The 24,848-nt window shown below is 41.9% G+C and overlaps 9 protein-coding genes across 9 annotated transcripts; 3 read left to right on the top strand and 6 right to left on the bottom strand.

The window, feature by feature from the left end:
* Nucleotides 1–1,304: 1,304 nt before the first annotated feature.
* Nucleotides 1,305–1,984, top strand: SS1G_07532 (hypothetical protein; the record flags this gene model as incomplete). The annotated part of the gene is made up of 2 exons (XM_001592034.1): nt 1,305–1,622; nt 1,673–1,984. 2 exons carry the CDS (start codon nt 1,305–1,307, stop codon nt 1,982–1,984), a joined length of 630 nt encoding a protein of 209 aa, XP_001592084.1.
* Nucleotides 1,985–4,461: 2,477 nt separating this feature from the next.
* Nucleotides 4,462–6,315, bottom strand: SS1G_07531 (hypothetical protein; the record flags this gene model as incomplete). Its single annotated transcript, XM_001592033.1, has 9 exons — nt 4,462–4,546; nt 4,609–4,637; nt 4,716–4,946; nt 5,030–5,135; nt 5,195–5,306; nt 5,561–5,669; nt 5,729–5,795; nt 6,152–6,198; nt 6,280–6,315. The coding sequence occupies 9 exons, from the start codon at nt 6,313–6,315 to the stop codon at nt 4,462–4,464; spliced, it is 822 nt and encodes a 273-aa protein (XP_001592083.1).
* A 1,423-nt stretch (nt 6,316–7,738) lies between these two features.
* Nucleotides 7,739–8,351, bottom strand: SS1G_07530 (predicted protein; the record flags this gene model as incomplete). The annotated part of the gene is made up of 2 exons (XM_001592032.1): nt 7,739–7,888; nt 8,202–8,351. 2 exons carry the CDS (start codon nt 8,349–8,351, stop codon nt 7,739–7,741), a joined length of 300 nt encoding a protein of 99 aa, XP_001592082.1.
* Nucleotides 8,352–10,022: 1,671 nt separating this feature from the next.
* SS1G_07529 (predicted protein) lies at nt 10,023–10,954 on the bottom strand (the record flags this gene model as incomplete). The annotated part of the gene is made up of 6 exons (XM_001592031.1): nt 10,023–10,064; nt 10,207–10,353; nt 10,429–10,494; nt 10,680–10,711; nt 10,762–10,841; nt 10,929–10,954. 6 exons carry the CDS (start codon nt 10,952–10,954, stop codon nt 10,023–10,025), a joined length of 393 nt encoding a protein of 130 aa, XP_001592081.1.
* Nucleotides 10,955–12,093: 1,139 nt separating this feature from the next.
* SS1G_07528 (predicted protein) lies at nt 12,094–13,246 on the bottom strand (the record flags this gene model as incomplete). Its single annotated transcript, XM_001592030.1, has 4 exons — nt 12,094–12,097; nt 12,170–12,249; nt 12,608–12,656; nt 13,215–13,246. 4 exons carry the CDS (start codon nt 13,244–13,246, stop codon nt 12,094–12,096), a joined length of 165 nt encoding a protein of 54 aa, XP_001592080.1.
* A 2,898-nt stretch (nt 13,247–16,144) lies between these two features.
* Nucleotides 16,145–16,789, top strand: SS1G_07527 (hypothetical protein; the record flags this gene model as incomplete). Its single annotated transcript, XM_001592029.1, has 2 exons — nt 16,145–16,253; nt 16,446–16,789. 2 exons carry the CDS (start codon nt 16,145–16,147, stop codon nt 16,787–16,789), a joined length of 453 nt encoding a protein of 150 aa, XP_001592079.1.
* Nucleotides 16,790–18,166: 1,377 nt separating this feature from the next.
* SS1G_07526 (hypothetical protein) lies at nt 18,167–19,285 on the bottom strand (the record flags this gene model as incomplete). The annotated part of the gene is made up of 1 exon (XM_001592028.1): nt 18,167–19,285. The coding sequence occupies one exon, from the start codon at nt 19,283–19,285 to the stop codon at nt 18,167–18,169; it is 1,119 nt and encodes a 372-aa protein (XP_001592078.1).
* Nucleotides 19,286–21,167: 1,882 nt separating this feature from the next.
* On the bottom strand, nt 21,168–22,961 carry SS1G_07525 (conserved hypothetical protein; the record flags this gene model as incomplete). Its single annotated transcript, XM_001592027.1, has 2 exons — nt 21,168–22,606; nt 22,655–22,961. 2 exons carry the CDS (start codon nt 22,959–22,961, stop codon nt 21,168–21,170), a joined length of 1,746 nt encoding a protein of 581 aa, XP_001592077.1.
* A 447-nt stretch (nt 22,962–23,408) lies between these two features.
* On the top strand, nt 23,409–24,746 carry SS1G_07524 (hypothetical protein; the record flags this gene model as incomplete). The annotated part of the gene is made up of 7 exons (XM_001592026.1): nt 23,409–23,569; nt 23,632–23,660; nt 23,715–23,841; nt 23,914–23,976; nt 24,033–24,058; nt 24,109–24,552; nt 24,607–24,746. 7 exons carry the CDS (start codon nt 23,409–23,411, stop codon nt 24,744–24,746), a joined length of 990 nt encoding a protein of 329 aa, XP_001592076.1.
* Nucleotides 24,747–24,848: the final 102 nt, after the last annotated feature.

Below are 24,848 nucleotides of genomic sequence, written 5' to 3'. Positions count from 1 at the left end.
TTGAGACTCTATGGGTCAATGAAAGATGCGGTTAATCCTCTACCTACGAAGCGAAGAGATTGGACGATAGGCGATAATAAAATGATTGAAACATTGATCACGAGGCAGTACATTAGGATGGAATAATGACTCCCTCGCCATCATAGATATATTAGGGGAAGAGGTCAAGTCAAGCAAGAGGGGGATTAGCCGGTATAAGAGGAGTGTGTGGTAGTTTATTCATGGGGTCAATTGAAGAACGAGAGATAAGACGCCAAGGTCTTGTCGTGTACCGGAATGATGGATTTCCGGGGAAGCCACAATTGTGAATGGTAATATGTTAGGAACACCTCAACTTGTAATTCCCTTCAGAGATATAACTATTTCAAGCTATTGCTCGTACCATCGCCTTGGACTTGGCTCCAGACATTTATGCGTGTACGACTAAGGTTCCGATGGAGATTTCTCTACCTTTGCTAACACATGAAATAAATAGCACTTTGTAGAAGATATTTCTGCTTTCAACGACTTTTCTAGTTTCAATACAATGAACCAAGATGATGAATTCTATCTTTTAACAACGCACGGCACATCGGGGACGAAAAAGGTGCTGCAAGTCAGGTCATATTGACGCTTAGATGAATTGACCAAGCTTCGTCTCTAGTACTAGCAAGCTACCTGGGGGCTAAAATAGTGGTAGATCATCGAAGCTTGGCGTGATGACGACATGGCTTTACCTGTAGTCATTTAAATAGGGTGCCAACTTAAACTTTCGGACACTGCCACCCATATTTCCTCATCTAGGCTCCGAAGATCCTGATATTTCCTTCCAATTTCTGGGATGTGCGGGGAACTTGGCATTTATAGTAAGCTCAGATTGAACCAAATAAGAAAGCCAAGGGCTACACAGTAAATAAACTTCCAGATACATATTGTCGACCCTAAATTTCGAGATTCCTTGGATTTCCGTGTGTGCTAGCGTTGTTTACTAACTTTTTGATTTGGATGCGTGGATAAGCTCCTACACATTCGCTTAGCTGCCTCCGTTTTGTGCTTGGCGATAAAACTGTTCTTGATATTCCCAATCTCAGGCTCTTTTACTCCTTGGTAGGTAAAAGATTAGCGGATGAATACTATTTCTTGAAAATTCGGCGTAAGAGGGGGTGTATAAGAAGGGGTGAAAGTCTCATTCAAATTGAATTTCCTCATCAGCAATATTATAAAAACACTTTAATCGTCGTTTTGAGCTTCACATCACATTATAAAAATCATTGCAATCTTTTCATTCTGATACCACTCGAAAAAACAAGTTCAACATAATCAACATGAAGTTTACACTTGCCGCTGCAACTGTAACATCCATCCTTTTCGTATCTACCATTACAGCCTCTCCTGCAGATGGTTACGGAACATATGCATCTTACGGAAGTTATGGCAATCCAAAACCCGCGGATAAGCCAGCGGATATTCCCGCCCCATCACCTGCTCAGAAAGGCGGGTCTCCCTTTGTCTTTACCAGCACATACAATGTAGTTGCTCTAGGATCTGAAGTCAGAAATGGCACCGTATCAGTTCCGGGCCCTTCCAACGCTATTGGATATTTCAATTATGGTATCAATTCTCATGAAGATACCATCTGCTACGTAAGTATTTGTAAGGTTTTACACCGTCAATCATTTCCTGACATTACTAGAATATCACCCTCATCAATGTTCCTGGAACCTATCAATCCCCAGCCAAAACGGCCACTCACGTTCATGAAGCAGCCCGGGGAACATCCGGTCCTCCTCGTCTTGCTTTCCCAAACCCAATTGGGGATGATTCTCGTCGCATAAGTGTTGGGTGTATGACTGGTCCATTCATGACTGGTCTTAATGGTGCAGATGGAAAGGATACTGGTACAGGTTTTAAGGTTTCTCGAATTGAAGCTAACCCAACTGGGTTCTTCACTGATGTTCATACAAATCTGTTCCCCTTAGGCGTTGTCAGAGGCCAATTGGCATAGACGTGTACATAGGAGAGAATAATTTCGTTTTAAAACGTGGGCCCTTGTTCAGTAGATAAGTGGTCGGGGACAATGTCTCGAGTTATTATATATAGTGTTTTATATTCATATATTATGATTAGTATCAATGGAATTGTGAATAGTATCTTGAAACATAAAAAAAGATAAATCCTTGTCAAGAAACTGATCCAAGGCCACGGGAGCCCAGATCTCGTAAATGTGACGCCTCACACCTCCGGGTCACGTGGCATGCCCCGTTTGTATTTAATCATAGGAAAACTCTCTACTCTTGTTTTCCTTCTTCTTTTCTCCTTAGCTTAGTATTTTCTAATACAAGATACTTTACCCAGTATTCTTGAGTGTGACAGTAAATCAATACATTTTCTTAAGTCCTACTTACTGTGACCAAAAGGGTGTTTATAGACCAGCAATTGTATTTAACTTAGAATCTACAGGTGAAGAGCACCTGTAGATGGGGATAGCTACTCTATATATACACAAATGAATGGCCTAGCCGCAATGGCTAGGCAAAAAGAAGTCATATTTATTCCTCCAATGATCTTACTTTACCGATAACCATTGATACCTAGTACTTGTCCGGATCTGATCCTCAGGTCACCTAAATCGCATACTAATCTCGAGTAATCGTATCATGTGTGGACATGGTTAATGTACCTGAGGTTTCTTATATAATAAAGGTGGGAGGAAAGCAGGGATTTCCGTCACACTTACTCAGAAGTCTGTATAAGTCTAGTACCCCCTTTCAGACCATCTCTAATTTGAATTATTTTTATATCTATTAATAACTTTGTAATAAACAAATAAATTTAATCAAAAAAAAAATTTAAAAAAAAAAAGTTTTTTAATTAAGATATTGTTAAAGTGAATGGTTCCTGCGTAGCACGTGCACAGGGCACTAGTCCTATTAGGACTAGATTGAGAAGCTCTCTGTAGGAGAGCTTCGCACTTCCGTAAAACTAAGAAAATGGGTGATTCATATAAAAGGCCAATATAGCCTCAGTTTTGCCCTATCAGCTTCCCACTATTCCCTGTGTAAGTGTAACGATACTGTAATGGAGGCAGCGTGTTACGTGACGGTTGTTACCCACTAGTGGCTCACGTGCACTAGCCCTGTATATAAAGACCTTCTTACTTAGAATCTTCTTAGTTCTTTAGTTTTAGATTCTAAGTAATTGAATTGACTCCGTTTACGACTTTTCCGTCACACAGCGGCTGCCTAAGGTTTCGTCTGGTTGGTAGTTATGGGTTAAGGCTTTATCACTGGTATTCACTTGGAAGTGAATTCGTTACTAGATCAAGTAGAATGTAGGTAGACTAATTGATAACTAAGTTGAGCACGAAGCTCCTAAACTATGAAACTACTCTGACTATATAATGATCGATAAAGGGAGCTCCCAGGAGCTTTCTGGCTCCTAGGGCTCCTTATCACGTGATTCCTTTTCATCCCAGGACACTAATCCTATGTTACGACGGGCTACACAACTACCAAGGCACGTGATCACAAATGATCAGTAGTGATCATTAAGGATCACTAAGGATCACGGTATAGGTGATCACTGGTGATCATGAAGGATCACCAGTAATCATAGAAGCATGAAGGACTATATAATCAAGATGGATTTCCTTTGTATTGTTACGAGGTTTGCCGTCTAGATCACGTGGAAGTGCTCTAGGCTCTCGAGGTGGTTTATAACTAGGCGTTAAGCAGGAACTTAAGTAATGACAATAATGATATGCAATTCGTAACTAATAGTAGAGTATACTAAATGATTGATCTTGAGCACGAAGCTCTATAGAAAGGAAATCCTTCACGATTATATAGACCTTCATGCTTCGTGGCTCGAAGGGAGCGGGGGGATCGAGCTTTGATCGAAGGGCTCGAGAGGCCGAGTCTTCGAGCTCTTCGAGTCCTCGTATCACGTGTTATTACTAACCTCGTGACCTGATTGTTACCTGTCGTAACATAAAGATTATATGATTAACTAATTGAAAAACCTTTATATATATGTTTCTGGCTTAGAATTCCGACTCTCTCGCAATATAAATCTTATTTATATTTTAATGTGTATGAAATATTATATTATAAATATATAAATTCTTAAAGAAAAATATATACAAGTAACGAAGTAGATCAAAGTTCCCACCCGTAGTCAGTATCATATTTAAACCACTAATTCTTTTCCTTTCAAACATCACTTTTTGGATTTCAAAAACCTTAGCTATACAACTTATCCGATGTAGAAATGACGAGGCCTTCTAACTTCATAGTGATTCGCTAAAAAAAAATGCTAATTTATCGTGGAACGTCATCAACCAGGAGGTTCGCTTCTGACATGTTGATGAAGGTGTAAAGGGTTCTGATACGCTCAATCACTGATGCAACAGGCCATAGACTGGATTGCGCTGACAAAATTGTACTTTTTTATATGTCATCTGATTTATTATTGTTGCAGAAACTATAGAGGTTTCTGGGCGTAAACTAGATGATGTGGGTAGTACGAGTGAATTCTGCGATCTCGGGCTGCAGCACGAACTTGAGCACTAGGTATACGTTAATTTCCTAAACTCAAGTCGCAGCTGTGTGGAAGAAAATCACAACTTACCAGAACAGTTGAACCTCAGGTAAACTCATCTATTCAATCCATCAGTTTCATGTCTCAGTCGATGGCCTCTCCAGTTAAGCAGTTCTCGTATAGTAGGATCAACTTACCTCCATTGTATTTGTGAGAAGTTGAACGGCAAAACCTTCTAATCCCACATCGAATTGTAACAGGTTCCACTTTCCTAATTCTCGTAGCTTCGGATCGTTCGACCATTCTCCCAGAGGCATCTTATATGTTTTCTCATGTAAGTTAATGAATCCAGCTTGGCTGATTTTCGAACTCATTGTTGGGCATATATCCATTGATTGTCCTGTACGTTCTCCGGCATTGTTGAAAAGCTACATTAGGAGCATCTGAAGTCAATGGATGTTCAGCTAAACTGGGAAGGGAAGTATTCTGGATGAAACTTTCAAGTACATACATCAGCAAATCTATATAATGGACTATCCGGCGGTACAGTGTCGTCATCGGATTTGACATGTAATGATGGCTCTATATGTTGTATGAATCCTCCTGGCTTTAGATGTCTATAATTTATTCATTAGACTGGTACTATTTACATTCACATATCTGCAGTGGTACTTACTTAAAAGCTTGCGCATATAGTCTGCCCCAATCGGGAATACTACCAAAAAGTCCACGAATGTGAATAAAATCAAAGTAATTTGGCGGGTAGGTCCATTCTTCTGTAACATCATCTATCTCGAATCTTATGAGGGGCTGGTTAGTCATCGTAGAAGTGCTCTTATTGCATCAGTCGAGATTTTACCTGCAATTTGGTGGTACCACTAACGTGCTCAAAGTCAGCATATGTGCGAGGAGGGGTGAAAACCTGCGAGATGTGAAGTCGTACAAATAAGACGACCAACTTCATGGCAGAAGATACTTGGAACTTCGTCATGAGTTTAGATGAGGGGACATTGAAACGTAAGAATTAAAATTGACTACTTACTGTCTGGTTGGATTGGTGATAAGTCTGTCCCAAGAACCGATGCATTTGGGAAAAGGTCAGCAAAGTCAATTGCCCAAATTCCCGTGCCTGTTCCAAGATCTAGAACTTGCTTTTTATCGTGTTAGTTATTTTGTGAACACTCATTGGACTTAGGTTGGTGCTATTTACCTCGACGTTATCCGGTATTGGTGCCAGATACAGCGCGCCATCCAGCATCGACAGATATCGTCGGTGGCTTGAATACTGTGTCAACAATCTTCGCCTCTGTACACTGGGGGGATATCATCGAGTTACCTGATGTCTATTTGCTCATTTTGCAATTCATCGTTGGGTTGCCTGTTAAGGATCAGATCTCAGAGTCCATTGAAACGAAACAATCAAACAGGTGAAGACATCACAAGTAGTCACTTACCAATAAGCTCCTTCTCTATATGCCTGATACCTTCTACCGTTCTCAACCCTAAATGCCATGGCACTTGAATCTATTGAATAAGTATCACCTGCTCTATTATTTCCCTGTGTTAACTGCCATTCGTCTGTAACCCCTTTACTTTTGGCCTCAACAATTTCTCGGGATATGTAGTAGCTTACAGATCATCTTCTTCGGAAGAATAGCTACGGGCAGTGAGGACAGCTTCCTAAAAATGAGGATTATTAGTATGCCATACGAACATGTAGGATTGTCATCCAGAAATTAATATGTGTCGAAATATTTGTACCTCTTCTTTCGTGACATCGTTTTCTAATGTTGCCATAATTTTCGTCGACTGCTACGATATTCTCGAAAAGAAAAAGAAAAAAAAAAGATGTAATCTTATATAAAGTTATGGCAGTTCACGACGATAATATGTAGTACTGTAAAACTTTTGCACATACACAGTTGAGGAAGATCAATTCAGCGTGAGGCAAGTCTGATGGGAATGGGGAAAATGTCAAAATCCCAAGAGACGAATTCCCGGGTCCTGCGCCATGTCTTAAAATCTCACTGACCAGGGTGTGGTAATATTTGGGTTCGGGTAAGACTTCCTGTGGGAAAACTAAAATGCATGCTGCGGGACTGAAAATGAACTCTGATTAATGCGTTGGCATAAGTTCAAGCCTAGAATAACTAAAAAAACATCTACATATTGCAATGGTAAAATGGAACAATGAATCCGTCACTTAATTCACTGCAGTGTCTAAATTGAACGAAAGTTGGGGGATTAGTTTTTGAAATCAGGGATTGTTTATTGGGATGAAGGAGGGGTTCATAGTTATCCCAGTCATTTCATGCATTGACCCGTTAAAGTACAATAAGCCGACCCTCCCGGTTTACTGGGTCGGCCGTCTCCAGAGGCGTGGGTTCATGACAACTAATGAAGAAGTACGGATTAGATATGATCAATAACGGAATTGTGTCCCAAGTTGAGAGGGGATACTACATATTCGCTAGTACATACAGCGACATACATCCAACTCGCTGTATCTTTTCTGCACTTCATACATGGTTCTGGGGACAATACTCCACTGAAAGTTGCGGAAAAAGCAAAGATTTCCCTTGAAAACACGAATTAATTCGTTCGATTGCATAGTAGTGCACCAAGAGATTTGTCAACTTTATAGCTCCAATGCGCATCTGCCGCCTCGTAATTTCTACACCAAGCCGAGGCGGTGGGGAAAGAGAAAGACACATCTCTAGGAGCATTAGAGGAATCGTCTCTGAATTCCCCAAAATTATTGTAAGATTACCAAGTATGCAACGCATTCCGGTTACCAGTACCCCGTTCACCGGCCTGCGGGAAATCTAAACTTTAACCATATTGTCGGAAATTGTTCAGACTTGGCTTACCGGGAACCTTTCATGGTCCGAGACATGATCGGAGATAAATCTTGAGGTCCAGTTTGACATGAAAAAATTTACAATCCAAGGCAATAAATCAGCGTTCCACGTATCCCTAGGTGGATGAATTCATGAATCACTTTCAATTATAGTTTGGATGTTCCTCTCAATTGGGAATCCATAAGTTGACCGGCAACTTGGCTCAGCGCAGGCCTGCATGCCTTCCCCCCCTGTACATTCTTACAGCCCCGTCTCATTCGTGCATAACAGTATGCATCGGATACCAAGATCATACTCCGCACCAATATTCATCAGATGTTGTGCTAGTTCCGACAAGTGCTGACAATTTCGACATTCCCTCACGTCCCAAAAGAATCTAGAGCTCGTCTTGCAAGGCATTTCTCGAAAGGACTTTCAGTTAAGTCCGTTGTAGCAATACAAGAGCTTGGAATATTTGATAATCGATTGTATGAGGCAAAGCGCCATTCCAAGAACCACGACCGGAGGAACTTTTATGTATGAGTTTTAGATGAGCCAGTGGGCTGTAATGTTTTAGGAGTGGGGGACCATTCATCAAATGTCCATGCAAGCCCTACCTCTGCATAACCCAAATACTACTAAAACAGCACTGGTAACTAGGGCTGGCTGTTGTCATTTTGGAGTGGTCTGATCTGTCTATTACCTTGGACAAATGTATCATTGGCATCCGCATCATCATTTCTGAGAACACTTAGCACTGAATGACCGATGAATATATCAAACCGCCACATAGCAACGTTACATGCCATTTGACACTAATTCGTGCAAGCACTTAGGTCTCACAAGTCCCTGCCTATTGCGGTGAGTCGTGCGGGTAAATGATGCCATGGATTCGGATGAAGCCCGACATATCACACCACCACCACCCACTTCATGTTTTAGCTTGTCATTATTCTTATCCTGGGAGATGGAACTTGCTCCAAGTCTATTCATAGTCAAGAATTAGTTCGCTCATCTTCTTGGTCAGAAGTTTCATTAATCTATGGTGTTACTATACTGCTGAAGTCTGCACGCTCATTTACAATAGTGCACTCGATGCTAATAAAATTATCAAGTCATTAGCCAATCAAGTTTATCCACACAGAAATCGGAGCGGAAACTATAGGCTCGGGGCTGAATATACTGAGGGTTCACAATAACCAGTGAATCTCGCGCGGACGTTTCTCCCCTTCGAAACTGGGCAAATAGCAAGGATGGCCACAGGGGGTTGTCGTATATCTACGAATCAACCCCCATTACTCTCCACTTATCTTGCAGACACTGCGGTAAAAGATTAATGAATCTCATTTGCTCGAGGCGTGATATCTGCCTTTCTTCATCCCGATTGCTGCCCAGTGACTCTTATAGGGTAATGTGTGTTGCTCTTTTCCTAACACTACTCCACACAATAGCCACAAAATCTCAAATCAAGGTAGTAAGACAAACATTTGTCTTGCTAGCCATCACTGCCAGACACTATAGCCTAGACCCCATTATCATTAAGCCTAGAGCCCATCCTCATGCTAGCTATTAAGTATCCCCTTTACAAGAGGCTACTAAAAGGATAGAAGGGCATCAATTGTTCAACCATTTCAGATTCCTGTGATTAAACGAGCCACGCAGTATTTCTAACTCTCCGTGATTCCAATGTAGCCAAAGCCACTTCACACAAGAGTTTTAAAGCCCTACCGTATCTATTCTTCTGAGAACTTAAAGCGTTGACTTCGAGCGGTGAGGGGCTGTGAGAGGCCTTGTGGGTGCCTTGAGCGGCAGGCTTTGAGACATGAACTCGGATGGAAATCAAACACCCAGAACATTACAGGAAAACAAAAAACGTCTTAGAGCAACATTTTCTCAGTGTAAGCATCTTGGACAGTCAAGAACGTTTGCTCCAAAGGTACAGCTTCAGAAGAACATATAAAACTTCATTCCAATCATCTTGATCAACTTAGACCGGTCCAGAATAATTCTGCTTCATCATGTTCAATGAAGTATACGTAATAGCATAGCTTGTGACGCCTCACGAACTCGCAGTGGTGTCCACTTTCAAGAAACAGGACCACACCCTCCTCTACAGATCGTCGGGTCATCTTACATATCTACCCGCTTTACTACCGTCAAAAGTCCCAACAAAATATATGCCTCGATAATAGTAAGTAATGATACGCGGGGAACCTCGACAACGGAAGTGTTCGATAGGCCGCCGTGAATGTTGCCAATTTCAATCAATAAATAAGCACTGCTATAATCTCATCGTCCGTCCTGAGGTGTTCATCTATCATGAGTGCCTATAGTGTTCCCAATCTCAGGCTTCGTAGCGTCGATGGGTTGCTGCCTTCACCATCAATCTTCCAATATTAGTCCGGATAGGTTGAAACTTAGCATACTTCAATGATATGACTTGTCTTGACGGTATTTATTTTACACGCCAAACAACAAATGTTTATGAAACTCTGGCGCCGGTTGCATCTAATTCACAGCGAATACAGATATCATATTTCGTAACGGAAGACCCGAGTATCTTTTGGCTACTTTTCAACGGAGTGGATACTTTTAATTACCTAATCCGGTAACCGAATGTTTTTACACAGTACTCATATCGGATATGAGAATTTATGTTTCATATTATTTGATTGTGTGGAAAACCGATGAAGATTCCGCCGGTTTCTATTCACAAGTTGTCAAACTCACAGGTACGTTCCGTAGCTAGTTATCAAGAGTTCTGAATTATGGACACTATTTGAATGGGATGAAGTACACATGTGACATGGAAATCCTGATGCAAAGTCTGGTGAGAAAATAGACACACATCACCACGTATTTCCTGCTGCGTCACTATGATTAGGGATGTGCGGTAAGATCTGTCCTCGGTATTTCCAAATACTGTATATCTAGCTGCATTGGCAAAAGAGCAGATACTGGCTTCATGGGCAGAACATGAGAACATCCAAAATTTCTGGATATTAAAGACGCATGCAAAATTTTGGGATTTAAAAGCACAATAAACAACTTGCTCCCTCTTTGCCTATACTACTCTCGGTATCCGGTCGTTGACTTTCTTATCACCCCATCTTCCATACCAGCAAAGCAAAATAGACTATGCACGTTGTTAGCACGCTAGTGTCTTCATCCACAAAGGTGCAATGCGTAGTGGTATTGAGCCATGAGGTATTTCATGGAATCACAGATCATGGAGCGCGTGGCGGCATGGTTCCGAAATATGCCAGTGAACTTAATTAATTGCTGATGAAAGATTATTTGTTGATCTGAAATTCTACTTACCGAGGGAAAATGATCGCGAACTTCGAAATGGACTGGACGACAGTCGGAAGTACGCGCAGAATCAATGTAGTAGCCAGCTTACCTTGCCTTCTGTGCGTCGATTCCAATATCAACATCATTCCTTTCTCAATAACTTTCTTTCGACCTGCCAGTTTCCCACAACTACTCCTTCGTATCACTGCTGAATTGTCCCCCCTTAAAGCAAATATCCTAGGATAATTGATTGCGGATAAAATGTCCGGTACCTACTAGAATTGCATCTCATCAGTATTCATAATGTAAGGACACCATGCGGTGAGTTGCGAGTGACTTTGTTTTTGCGATTAGCGAAATTCGAGAAGGAAAATACCTGATGATGATGCCACAAGAGCCAACCGAATGTCCGCTTTGTTTGTTGTTAGCTGCGAATAATTTTAGTGTGGCCAGGTCAAACTGAGGTGGTAAAAAAGGGATTGAGATGTTCGAGGTACGGATGACATGATGAAGCTATGATGCCAGCTGGGAAAAGGGGTGAATTGAGTTGAGATTACAAGGTTGATGACCACCAGATACGGGTGAATAAGAAGGTGGGGCAAACAGAATATACTTCCGCGAGATGAGAGCGAAAATACTTGAGTCAACTTGCAAACTGCCTCAAGCAGAGAAAAGTTTCGTACGAAAATGTGTCTTGCGAATTTCACATGTTTCAGCGAAGAGGTTCTGTACGTGCGATTTGAGATTGTTCATTTGAATGGTTGAGTAAGATGAAAAATACCAAATGGAGGGAGTTCCATGCTAGACTAGGCATGAACAAGAGCATGATACAATAGGAGTGTGCAATTTCTTGTCATCCTGACATAGGCTAGGATAGTCGTATAGAAACCAAAAAGAGACAAATACCTGAGCACAAAATTTTACTATTGTAGATTCACTTTACAATCTAGACCATAACCACACTAGTGATATATGATAATGAATTTCTCAAACCAAAGTTTTTGAGAGAAGTGGGTGCACAAATGATAGAAAGCGGAAAATTGCCTACTGAATAATGCCACGGTGAAGATGAAAGTATCTTGATTAGCAAGCGTTTATTTCGCAGTAAATCATATCCATAGAAAGATATATATAGCAAGATATTGATTTCGTATAAGCATTCAGATTTGACATTGCTGCTGACATTTTCTTGGAAGGGATATCAAAATATGAGTTCTGGTAAACATTCGAGGTTCGAGGAGAGATCCATGAACAGACGTCGGTACATAGATACAATAGGAAAAAAGAAGTCAAAGTCATTATTAGCAGTTAGGGATCTGGAATGTACTTACATCTCCACCACATATATCCCAACTGGCCACTACTCACGAGGATCAAACCCGTAGCAGGCCTGCGCCAGCTTACTGCACCACAGATATGGGATGCCCGCCACACAAATTGCCTAACTAAAGCTTTTATGGGTTAGTTTGGGTTGGGGGGAAGGGTAAACCCGCCGTTGCGGGGAATCTACAATATACCTATCCTTCTCTCCCCTGATGACCCTTGGTGCTTGGGAACTCTTTGTATGCATCTTAGTGGCCGCCCCCCAGGGATGTAACTATAGAATCTGTTAGTGAGTTATTTTGTGTGTTAACCACGCGAAGCGCGCGGTTGACCACTAGACCATGAACTTTAACTTCATTTATTTGTAGGAAGCCATCGTCCCATGAAATATATTGTACTCTGCTATGTTTGATGGAAGGAAAGTGAATATATGTGGTTGTGTGGCTGTGTGGCAATGAAGATGGCTGTTCGGCCACGAGAATTCCCGTGGCCGAAGCGGAGGGGTTGACCACGGGTAATTACGTGTTTGATCATTTTCCGGCTTTCCAACCCGGCTCACTTCAGGAAGGTGGGAGATGCTGAGATTAGAATGAGTCGCATATCGTTTTCAAGATTGTCTTTTGGATCATTACCTCCTGCTCATCAAATGAAGGGCAAGCAAACAGCCATCTGTGCTTCAATCTAAACAATCAGTCTTCAAATCCGAATCGTATTCAGTGAGTATGATTCGTTGAAGAAGATATGGCGAAGTAGATGAGGATATCTCCACAGGTGATGAAGCAGGATTTCAATGATCTGAACAGGTAGAATGGTACTTCGCCTCCCTACCTTCGAAAATTATCACTTCAGAATTTATTTCCCTCTTCTGCATTACGCACGTGTCCTTTGTCCGCTGCGTATTCTCAGTCCCTTTCAGTTTGTCAACCTCAGAAGTGCAGACGAAATCCTTGGTCAGTTCATTCCCTGGATTTACTTCAACTCAACGAAATTCCATGGATATGAATACTACAGGCGTTGATCTTCTTTGGAGTGGACAAATCTTGGGAGCTGCCGTACCTCAGCATTGAAGAACATCTCGTTCCACTGAGTGGTACGAAAGTATCACCAAAAAGTACATGTGGGCATAACATGAACAAAATGGTGCTAGCAATGTGACAAAAATAGATATGGGATATGTGCATGCTTGCTTGAAGATTTACGGAGTAATGATCTTACTCCCCTGCTGGTGCTTTGTCTCACTCCTTGAGAAATACTTTGGATCCGGCAACCATGAGTCTAGTGGATAACCTTATAGAATCAAAACCCGATAGTAGAGATCTTTTTGCCAAAAGAAATCATAATGTCTTATTCCTCGACCGCTCGACTCCTCAATTCCTAAGAGGTAAAGAAGGTATACGACCTCAGACGGGCCACGTCGGCGCACGTGATGTGTCGTGGTTACTCAAAATGGATTACCCCGCACCAAAGTCGTCTCATATGCAATGCGACGTGCATGGGGAAGGCAAGGGCAAGATGAACTGAGAAAAACAGTAATTCATAGGTACGTCAAATCCTCTTCATGCCTTTCATCCTTTTCAACCTGTCCATCTCTTTTCATCCTTCTCATCCTTTAATCGTTCAATCCCGTCATGAAAATACCCATCAATTCGCGAAGTCCTCGGTATAGCTTCAAGAAGGAACGGCGTAACTCCTCAAGACATCTGCTCCATCTCCACTTTCTTTCATGTCCCGTACGGCACGGAGTGATCGGAGTCGTCGGAATCCATGGGTTATGTACGGAGTATGGTATCTTAACTTCGAATTCAGGACAAATTTAGCACGAATCTTCCGCACACCTGGAAGTCATCGCAAATGTACTATGTTGGCCCACGAAACCTTCCCTTATACGCTTCCAAATGTCCAGAGATATCGCACTTGGACTTGGACACGAACAACCTTCAATTGCATGTTTAAAAATTCAAAGACGTCGTGCTGTATCGATAAATTTTGCGGAGACCACCTACCTACCTCCAGCGAAATGGTGTTGTTGCGACCAAAGAATTGCAAAGATTATATCTCTTCCCCACAGTCTAAAGATTAAAGGGTCTTGTGTTTCCTTCCATTTGATGTGTTCTTACTTTTTTATTTCTGTTTTCGCAAGCTAATATTTGCGACGATGGTATGTTCGTGATGAAATTATAGGTCGTCTGTCTCTCAATAGTGTCGGAAAAGATGGTCGGAATCTACAATCAAATCATTGAAGCTTTAGAATGCCCTAAATTAAATCGATTACAGGCTTCGTCCACAGCGCTTGGCAGGTACAAATTACCAAACCAACGGACACAACTAACCCCGACAAACCCCAACAAAACCCAGCAATCCAAAATCTTCAGATCGATTGAACCTGATCGACGGTGTATGGTTCGTGATTAAGATACATCTATCCTCTTGTACTCTGTACTATCGAATTGTCTTGTCGGTCGAGTCGGCTTCATGATGCGTGTGCTAGTGACACGTGAGGATACCGATAATGCGATGTGCGATACACGATGTGCGATATGCAGTATGCAATATGAACTTCCTTCATTCCGAAGGTAATCACGGGAAACGGATTTCTTTTACGAAACGTGGTTCTGCTTCCAATATTAAGTACCTTCTGCACATTTCAAGTGGCGGACACTTCCTTAATGTTCCCGTGGTTAAAAGCCTCAGTTCGGACCTTCTAGTGATAGATAATGGCTATCATATCCTAGTGGATCCATCGATATGGGTCTTGAAGACTTGAAGACTGTGTTTAGCGCACCACGAAGGCCCCTGCTGGTGGATTTTATACTTTTTTTTTTCTGTCGATGGATGACATGAGTGAAAGTGGGCAGAGTTACTCCGAATTACAGAGTTCATTCAATGTTTTACTTGGCTTTGTGTTAGGCGTTTGGTGTGTACAGTGACTACAGTCAAGGAATGATTTTTTCAGACCATAATATGGTTAAAATGAGATTACAGGAAAAATGGAAAGCCACCTTGGATTCGCTCATAGTTTTTACCAAGCGCTTACTGCCTGCAAACAAAATCCGAAATTTTCCGACGGGATTCAGGGGCCAACACAACACAAATAAACCAAAATTCATGTTGTACAAAGATGGGTTTACGGGTCGATTCATGATACATCAACATTCTAACAGGATCCGTTTCTTAATCAAAGCCTCTTCCGTGTTATCATTCCCTATAAAAAGTGGGATTTTGATCTTCTAAAATGACTCGTGGCATTTTGGTGCATTTATGGCTCACGATAGCTGAGAATCAGACGCGGAGTCTCGGGGCAATATTTTCCTGTGTGACCATGCGACAAGGGTGAAAAATCAACGACCATCAAGAACATTGACGACATAGCCAACACTCAGGCAAAACGAATATTTGAGAATGGCATTGGATAGTCAGATAGTCATGATAGCCATGGTGGAAATTGACAAGACATGATTCCAGTGAATCGAGTGTGAATTTTCTTCTTAATATCATGATTGACTCTTTTTCCCTGTTGAGCTTGTGTAACAACTCGGAAGATTCTTAGGTGAGATTATGTATCCAAAAGCTTGATCAATGAAATCAATGCAGACGTCTACCCGAAGATAAAATCCAGTGGAAACAGAACCTTCCGTAGCTAATTCACTCGGAGAGTAGTTCTTTTTTATCATACCCCCACCATTCCGGTATTTTCTCTTGAAGACATCTCACTGTTGGGAATCCACTCCTTTCTTTTATATACCTTTTACTTCATAGCGCGGTATTGATATCGGATGAGATATAAACTCTCAGCCTTGCATTTCAGTCACGGTAATCTTTCACCACTTCTGATAGGAGGAAATCGTAAATCGAGCGGGCTGACCCACATATAGCCACGAAATTTCACAGATTAGTGACGGCACAGTCCATATCCATATACTTAACTCAGGAACTTCCTGGATATTAAGGAAAGAAGAAATTGACACCGACTATTAAACCGAGCTAAGATCAAAAAAGTGTCCTTAGCTCAATTTTTCTTGATTCTCCTTCCGCCCTTCCCATTCTTTCCCACACTCACACCAAGTCATAAAACTTCTTTTGCTTGTCAACACTCGAAGTCTTCATCTCCACTCACATATACCTATCTCCAAAAACCTCATTTTTGAGTCTACTTCACACACATCAATACAATGGCCGCTCGTGTTGCTCCTAAGATGGCTTCCCTCATGGGATCTGCCTCCGCAAAGGTTGCCCGCCCAATGGTTCGCTCCAACCTTGGTGCTCAACGTACCTTCACTGGTAAGCCTAAAGCTATTTGATACCTTCCTGTCATCAATCATCAATTGAGCTTGCATCAAGCTTCAACAACTATCAATATAGCTTCAGTTGTATTACGATCCAATACATCTATCATCGTCCTCAGCATATACCTATCCACCAAATTCAATGGATAAAGACCACCTCGCTAACAAAATTTTCTTCCCCACACAGCCATGAGCAAGACCTCCAAGACTGCTTTCCAAGCCGTCAAGCGTCAACAAACCAGCCAAATCCTCTCCAAGACCACCCAATTCTCTGCCCGCCGCCCATACTCCTCCGAAATGGCCAACGCTCTCGTTCAAGCTTCCCAAAACCTCGGTATGGGAGGTGCCGCTATCGGTCTTGCTGGTGCCGGTGTTGGTATCGGTCTCGTCTTCGCTGCTCTCTTGCAAGCCGTTGCCCGTAACCCAAGCATGCGTGGTCAACTTTTCTCCTACGCCATTTTGGGTTTCGCTTTCGTCGAGGCCATCGGTCTTTTCGATCTCATGGTTGCTATGATGGCCAAGTTCTTGTAAATGTGTCATTATGGTTGGATGAAGTGGGGAAGAAGTGTGTATAAATATGGTGGATGGAGATGGGGAATGAAGGTGGTGGTATAAATCAACGATGTATTGTTACGTTACAGGCATTGCATGCGGTTGCACAGATGGTTTGGATCGATGGTATAGGAAGATCGATGCATTTTATAGACGGATTTCCTCTCTCCTCCCGATATTAGAGCATAGAATTTCTAGATTAGACGAACATACAGACAGATGACGAACTACCTCTCTCAAAGGGTAGTTCCTGTAGACTATCAATTGAAGAACGTATACCTATCTTTTTACCGGTGTTGTGCATGTGAGATTTAATCTAGATCTTTAAATTCGGGTCTTGATATCTGGGGCCGCGGCTGGGGATTTGAACGCCAGCAATATTGATTGTTTACATTTCGGGATAAATCGGGTGAAAATTTTTCACTTGGTGTTTCCGGGGGGTTACAATATGAAGGGGAGATCCATCATCTATCCTTGTTATCTACCGATAAGGGTAGAGGACTGAGGTTATTATGGAGAATCGGTAACGTGATATTCACGTGATAATAATCTCATTTTGAATACGCCCTAGGTGCTGTCACTTGAAAGTTTCTTTCCACCCCGTCGGCCCATCTCTCCAGGTATGAGTACTCTCGCTTCAGTACAATTCGAAAAGATCAATCGATTCATCTCCTTGCTGAAATTTAGGTCCACACATTTTACTACATACTAGCCGCCGTGCTGAGAAGACTTCATGGATACCAGGTAGAGTAAACAACAATGAGATCGATCCAGTGTCAAATTACTCAATTCAAACCTCTTGATGCTGGGTCAGAGTTGAGATTGTGGAGCGGATCATACCGGGCTAGGCGGGGAACATGTTCAGACAGAGAATTCAAAGTGATGCTTATTGGCGCTTGGTTATCTGCAAAGATCATTACGCGCTGCCTTGCGTTCTTGTGCTATGTTGAATTCTCCGACGGTAGTGCATACGGTAAAAGCTATGCGGTACACCAAAAATCTAGAGCCATGGGAACAAGATGTGGTTAAGTGAAAACTCGAATCTCCGACAGTCGCTTCTGACATGAGGAGTAGCGGCATAAAAAAGAAGCAAGAAAGATGTGAGATTTATGGATAAATTAACATCATTTAATCTAGTATTTAAAATATTATCTTCAGCATATGAAGGTGCTAAGACATACGCTATCCCAAAACAGAATCATCATGAAAGCAGAGGTGGCATCACCTCTCATTAGAAAAGAAAAAGATAACTGAAGCCAGAACGCCATCTAATACAACCCGTCACCACATCAACTCCACTCAATGCCGTGCAAAATCTTCCCTGTACCTCGATACTTCCATATCATTAACATTCAATCAATTAACCTCAATCGGCGCCGGTCCAAAAACAGCTTTAGCTGAAACGTCCGAAATATTCGCAAAATCATCTCCAACGGCCAAAGCAGCCAAGGTTAGACCATTTCCAGTAGTCCCATTCGCAGCACCTGCATCAAATTGGAATTTTGCGGTAATAACAACCGTCTTTCCATCTTCCTTTAAACTGATGCTTTCGAATGGTTGAGTTACAGGTTTGTTCTGTTGATTGATGTACACAAGTGAAAGACCTTTGCACTTTTCTCCCCAAGTGGTATTATAGTCCTGATTTGCATTAAGCTGGAATGTGAAGGTAATTACGGAATTAGCATCGATGCTATCAGGTTGCGTAGCAGTGAGCTTTTGAAAGACCTTGAGAGGAATGGTATTGCTATTTGGACAACTTCCTTCGACAACAAAGTTTTGATTCAAAGCACTAAAAGCGAAATCCCTTGTACTTGGTGTCAAAAAGGGAAGAGACGATGGAATTTTATGCAGAATTTGGCGGAAATAACCATTTTGTTCGCCTTCTTGTCCAAGTGTTGCTGCGACCCCACGGATAAATCCAGAATCATCATTTGTGGCGAAAACTGTTTGGATATCGCCTAGTGTACCCATGACCACATCCGTGAAGAGAGATGCTGTAGCTATTGCTTCCTGGAAATTGGTGGCTGCAAAGTTGTAGGTGCATGGTTGGATGATGGCATTGGTGTCGTTGGTGAATCGAACGATGGCTTTCTCTGCATTTAATGAATGCAATTTTTCTTGTGCGACGATTGCATTAAGATTTGTAAGTGCCTCATCTTTACTACCTTGGTTATCGAATGTATATCCTGCGACATGGTTCGAGATATTGAAGACGAGTTCTTCGAAAAATGCAACTTCCATGTTCTCGTTAAAGGCGACAAGTTTGAAATTGGTGAGGCTGTCGCTTCCTCCGGCTAGCGCGGGAGGGGGAGCGATATTGGAAAGTGAGCCATGAGCAGCGGTCTGGATCGCTAGCAATGGACCTGTATCGGTTGCTGTTACAGCAGATAGGAAGCTGTTATCAACAGAGAAAGGGACTGCAGTAATGAGGGTGGAGAGGAATGAAATTCCTATCAGAAGGTTTGAAGTATGCATTATGGATGATGAAAAATTGAACTAAGATCAGGTAAAAGACGAACTTTTTGTGAAAAAGAAAACAAGGAAATTCGTTAGAACAAAAGAGATTCGTAAAAAGATTTGGATTGTTAGATGAGAAAAGACAAATATCACAAATGGCCTCTTATATAGCCAGACCACCTCTAAATCTACCAGGACACTAGTCCACGCTTGTTCGTTAATCGCCAGATTTGGAGCAATACCTTTGTACAAGCCTCCGAGGTATTATATAAGATTGGGCCGCAGTTGTGATGACCAATACTTAATATTCACCCAAAACAATCTATTTCTGATTGGCTACCAACACTGAGACACAGTAAGAGAGATCAAAATATTTCATATTTCCTATTTTCTTTTCCTCTTTTAGCTTTTCGATATCTCCAATTCCTGGGTCTGACACGAGGGTGAGAAAAGAACATAAATCATTTTAATATAGCTTCAAATTCGAATTTTGATACAAATTTAGGGCTGAAATGTTAGAGTCTTTTAGCGCAGAACTCAACACGCGAACACCCCCTTCATAAAAATCTTTAGAAAGCTTAGAATAATTTCAAGATTCATAATAACACACGTATCTCAAAGGGATTTTTGACTAAACAAATATTAATAAACGGTACAGTAAATAGGTAGATTTAGATCCTGACGTACATGGAAATAATTAGGAAGAATCTTAGGGAATTCGTGGTTATTTTTAGCCCTGCAAGGGCTTACCAAAAGTTTGTAGGTCAGATTTATTTGTTGGTCAAATAAGAAAGAAGTTTGATGGATCATGGAGGCGCAAGAAAGAGTAGAGACCTAAAATAGTACCCACGCGCAGGCTCTCGGATGGCTGTAAGCGCCAGTGAAGTAACTTTGTAGTTCTAGTAGTGATTGGAAAACTCGGGAGTTAGTGTAAGATCTTGCATGTTAGCAATAACATTTCATCATTTACTGATGGAGGAAAGTGCACAAATGGTTGAGAATGGATGTTTCAATTGAAGTGAAGTACTTGTAGGGCTGACAATTTTAATCATGAAAGAAGGGCAAACTTCCCCGAAAGAGGAGGAAATCAGAGCGCCGCCTAGCAATTTAAAGTGCTTACTGCAAATATTGCACAGGTCATGTAATCACAGCTACTCCCGCCTTTGCTGCCGAACGATTGTTTGTGCTACAAAGATGCGCAAAGTGCAAGATAAATATGTTATGCATCTTTTTAACCTACTAGTATAGACTCCGCGATACGCTGACTTGACTATCGCATGCTGTATTTGAGCCGAAGATACCATAGAAACGGAGCTTTAAATGCAAGATTATCTCATTAAACTACTAAGTATAGTATCTATATCAGTATATTGTATATAACCACAATCTGTCTCGCCTCCATGACCCATGCCTAGACGTGCCTCCAGTTTATGTGACTGAAATAAGACTGAAAAATGCGGGCATACTCTGTAATGATTCATATCCAGACGAGGAATGAATGGAATATCCGATGATGACAAGGTGGAAAGACATAGTATTCAGCACATGCTTGGCATGGGAGATATTCTCCGGAAATGATGACAATCCCTCGGCGATAAGAATGTCACAGTGACGAGAGTCAACTGCCAACACACAGGAGTTCCTTGCCTACCATCCAGGACATCAACTACTTCTTCAGGTGTAATATTTCTTGGAAAAATTCTGTACTTGAGGTGCCATCATATAACCTTAAGCCTTTCAGAGAGCGTATGCTAAAAGATCCTGCTATGATACAAAATCCCAAAACCAAGCTATGGTTACCCAAATGTAGTGAGGCACAATCGCGTTGTCAGCTAAGCTTCTTGATAAATTTTACAGCCGAGCGGCGTGACTAGAGTGAAGGTTCCCGGATATTTTGACATCAAAAGTCATCATCACTATCCTCATCATCCTTTGGTGGTAGCATCTTGCTCATGTAAGGACCATCAAGCCAATAGCCTAATCTTCGGTAATAATCCCTCGTCCCGACACCACTGATGACACTTATCTTCGTACTCCCATGTTCATTTCGAGCGATTCTTTCGGCCTCTTCCATGAGTAATGTACCATATCCTTGATGTTGGAACTTCCTTGGATCACGAGCATGAACAGGTACGGCTGAACCATAAACGTGGAGCTCACGAATTATACTCGTGGGTTGTCCAGTAAGCTCAGGTCTAAAAGTATGTGTGGAGGAACACTTTCTCAAGCGGAGTAATCCAATAAGGATATCCTGTTTTGGATCTTCATATGCCAAAAATGTCTCCCATCCTTTGTTCGCGGTATAATCTCTTCGTACAAGCTCAACTTGAGAAGGACGGATCTTATTCTTGACTTCATTGATACCAACTTCACGAGTTCGAACATCACGACAGGTAGTACCAAAGTCCTTCATTCTGCTCAATGCAAGCTCTCGGAGATTTCCATTTTCGACACCAGATGTAACCAAAGGCATTGGAATATCTCTTTGAACACGATAAATACGGGTCCAGGGTGGCACAAGAGCGAGGATACGAGCAACTATATCAATCAGGGCATTTGGTGTGTAGTTCTTGTATCTGCCAGTTCTCCATAGTTCATATAAACCAGTTCCGCGAATGACAAGTGTTGGGTAAATTTTGAGACCGTCGGTTCTGAAGGCTGGATTTTCGAAATATTCTCTGAATTGATCCAAGTCTCTCTCCATTCCGACATTAGGTAAATCTGGCATCATATGGCTAACAACTTTGAAACCAGCATCCTTCGCTAAGCAAAATGTTTCTGCGACCGCAGCAACAGTGTGACCTCTATTGGTATCTCGAGCGACATCCTCATATAGAGATTGTACACCAATTTCCAAACGGGTACAGCCATACCTCAACATGGCAGATAAATGTGGCTGCAGACAGTAATCCGGTCGTGTTTCGATTGTAATACCGACACATTTAATGTTGCTCATCTCTCCAGCTTGAACTGCTTCATCGACATTGTTTCCCTGGTATCCACTAAGCGCATTGTGTAATTGGGAGATAAACCCATCTCTGTAACTTTCAGATAATGACATGAAAGTTCCGCCCATAATGATATATTCAACCTTGTCGACACTGTGACCCAAAGACTTGATTTGATCTACCCGTCCTCTAGCCTGTTCGAAAGGATCGTATCGTGCTCGAATAGCTCTCATCGAAGTAGGTTCGTAACCGGTGTACGATTGTGTAGAATATTCGAAATCAGAATCAGGCCCACCAGGGCAATAGACGCAAATGTTTCCTGTGTATGCGATATGAGGACATCGATGTGGTTTACACATAACTGCGACAACTGCAATACCAGAAGCACTCCCTTGTGTACAGTTAGCCCGCAGATGTTAATGCGCGTGGAAATACATACTAATGGGTTTTGCGATCAACTTTGGAAGGATATATTTCTTATAATGTTCTGGAATGGCGGCAATGATAGCAGTTAATGGTGGAATATTGCTGAGCCTGTGACGTTTGGACATTTTGGCGCGTAAACTATTCAAATTGATGTCCTTCCTTGGTACATTTGGATCCTGTTGAGATTCATGATCCTGTACTAAAGCGCTCGCAATATCTGAACACGCTCTCAAGTATCGTTCATTCTCCGGAGGTAGATTAGGATCCTTTGGCTTCCTCTGCCGATCTGACAAAGTCATAGTATCGACCGTGGTGGCCATGTTAAACTGTCAGTTGTATGAACGTGTGATGGTGCGATAGAATGACTTCGAATCCGGTCTTTTCATGCAGTCCTAGCTGAGTCTTTCTAGCAAATATAATCTGTGAGGTTAATGGTGGTGAGGTTCGTGAGATTCGTGAGATGCACTGATGGTTGTCCAGGAGTTGATGGTTTTGAAAATATGGCGGGGTAATAATTATCTACCAAAATTGATGTTCTCGAGTAAAATAAAATTCCAACCATGATGTTGCACTAAAATTCACCAAAAACTACCAAAAACCTACCGGAATTACTATATCCCGGCCAAAATCGGAGAAGCCCTGCAAGCGATTCCGTCCGTAACTGAGAGAAGTTCGAAGCTGGTAAGAAAGAAGGAAATTATTCAAGATAAAAAACTTTATATCGTATTTCTGTCTTTTCTATCCGACATCAATTGTCCCTAGACAAGATGCAGGCTTTTTCAAGATGTGCCAGACCTGCCATGCAGGCAGCTATGAGAAGACAGGGCTATTCCACAGCAACCTCTGCCTATGCTGCGACGGCAGAAAACCTTCGTATCACTAAGGATACCAGAGTTATCTATCAAGGTTTTACTGGTAAACAAGGAACGTGAGTACTATTGCGACTCTCTATTTGGCATTAAAGAGTCATGTTGACAAATTCTGCCATAGTTTCCATGCCCAGCAAGCTATCGAATACGGTATGTCTCTCCAATGCGAACAATAGGAAATTGAAGGATTCTGATATGGAATAGGTACAACCGTTGTTGGAGGCACAAACCCAAAGAAGGCTGGTCAAACTCATCTCGATTTACCTGTTTTCTCAAACGTCGAACAAGCTGTCAAGGAAGCCGGCGCTACAGCTTCTGCTATCTTCGTCCCGTAAGAAATATTGCAGTCGCAAATAATCTGTGATGAAAGGATGGACTGATGCTGATATGATATACATTGCAGACCCCCTCTTGCTGCCGCCGGTATTGAGGAGGCTATCGCTGCTGAAATCCCTTTGGTTGTGTGGTAAGAATATATGAAATTTGCATGTGATAGCACTTATGCTGACTGATGTGGGTTAGTATCACTGAGGGTATTCCACAACATGGTATGTTTGTATGTTTGGAGCTTGAGCGCATATATCTAACCTCAATCCAGACATGGTTCGAATCACAGACATCTTGAAGACTCAAGGAAAGACACGTTTGGTTGGACCCAATTGCCCGGGTCTCATTGCACCAGGACAGTGTAAAATCGGTATCATGCCAGGGTTTATTCACAAGCGTGGACGTATTGGTATTGTTTCTCGTTCAGGAACTTTAACCTATGAAGCTGTTAACCAAACTACACAAGCTGGATTGGGACAATCCCTTGTTGTTGGTATTGGCGGTGATCCATTCTCCGGAACTAACTTTATCGATTGCTTGAAGGTATTCCTTGAGGATGAGGAGACTGATGGTATTATCATGATTGGAGAAATTGGAGGATCTGCAGAAGAGGATGCTGCCGAGTTCTTGAAGGATTACAATACCTCTAAGAAACCAGTTGTCAGCTTTATCGCTGGTATCTCTGCTCCTCCTGGACGAAGAATGGGACACGCTGGTAAGTAGATTGAGCTAATTTCGACAGAAGATATCTTGCTAACTCATAAATTAGGTGCCATTGTCAGTGGTGGAAAGGGTGGTGCCGATTCCAAGATCTCAGCTCTCGAGGCTGCTGGTGTTATCGTTGAGAGAAGTCCAGCATTGCTCGGAAAGACATTACATGCTGAGTTCATGAGACTCGACATGATTTAAGGATATTTATTTTGTGAATAGATAATGGGAGGCGATGATGGTGTGCATTTGGTTTTCATGGGTTTCTTCACCAATACCTCATTCCTGTACAGCTAGCAATTA

This window comes from Sclerotinia sclerotiorum, genomic scaffold (assembly GCF_000146945.2).
Source record: "Sclerotinia sclerotiorum 1980 UF-70 scaffold_9 genomic scaffold, whole genome shotgun sequence".
Classification (NCBI taxonomy): domain Eukaryota; kingdom Fungi; phylum Ascomycota; class Leotiomycetes; order Helotiales; family Sclerotiniaceae; genus Sclerotinia; species Sclerotinia sclerotiorum.
This window is presented reverse-complemented; position numbering and strand designations above follow the sequence as displayed.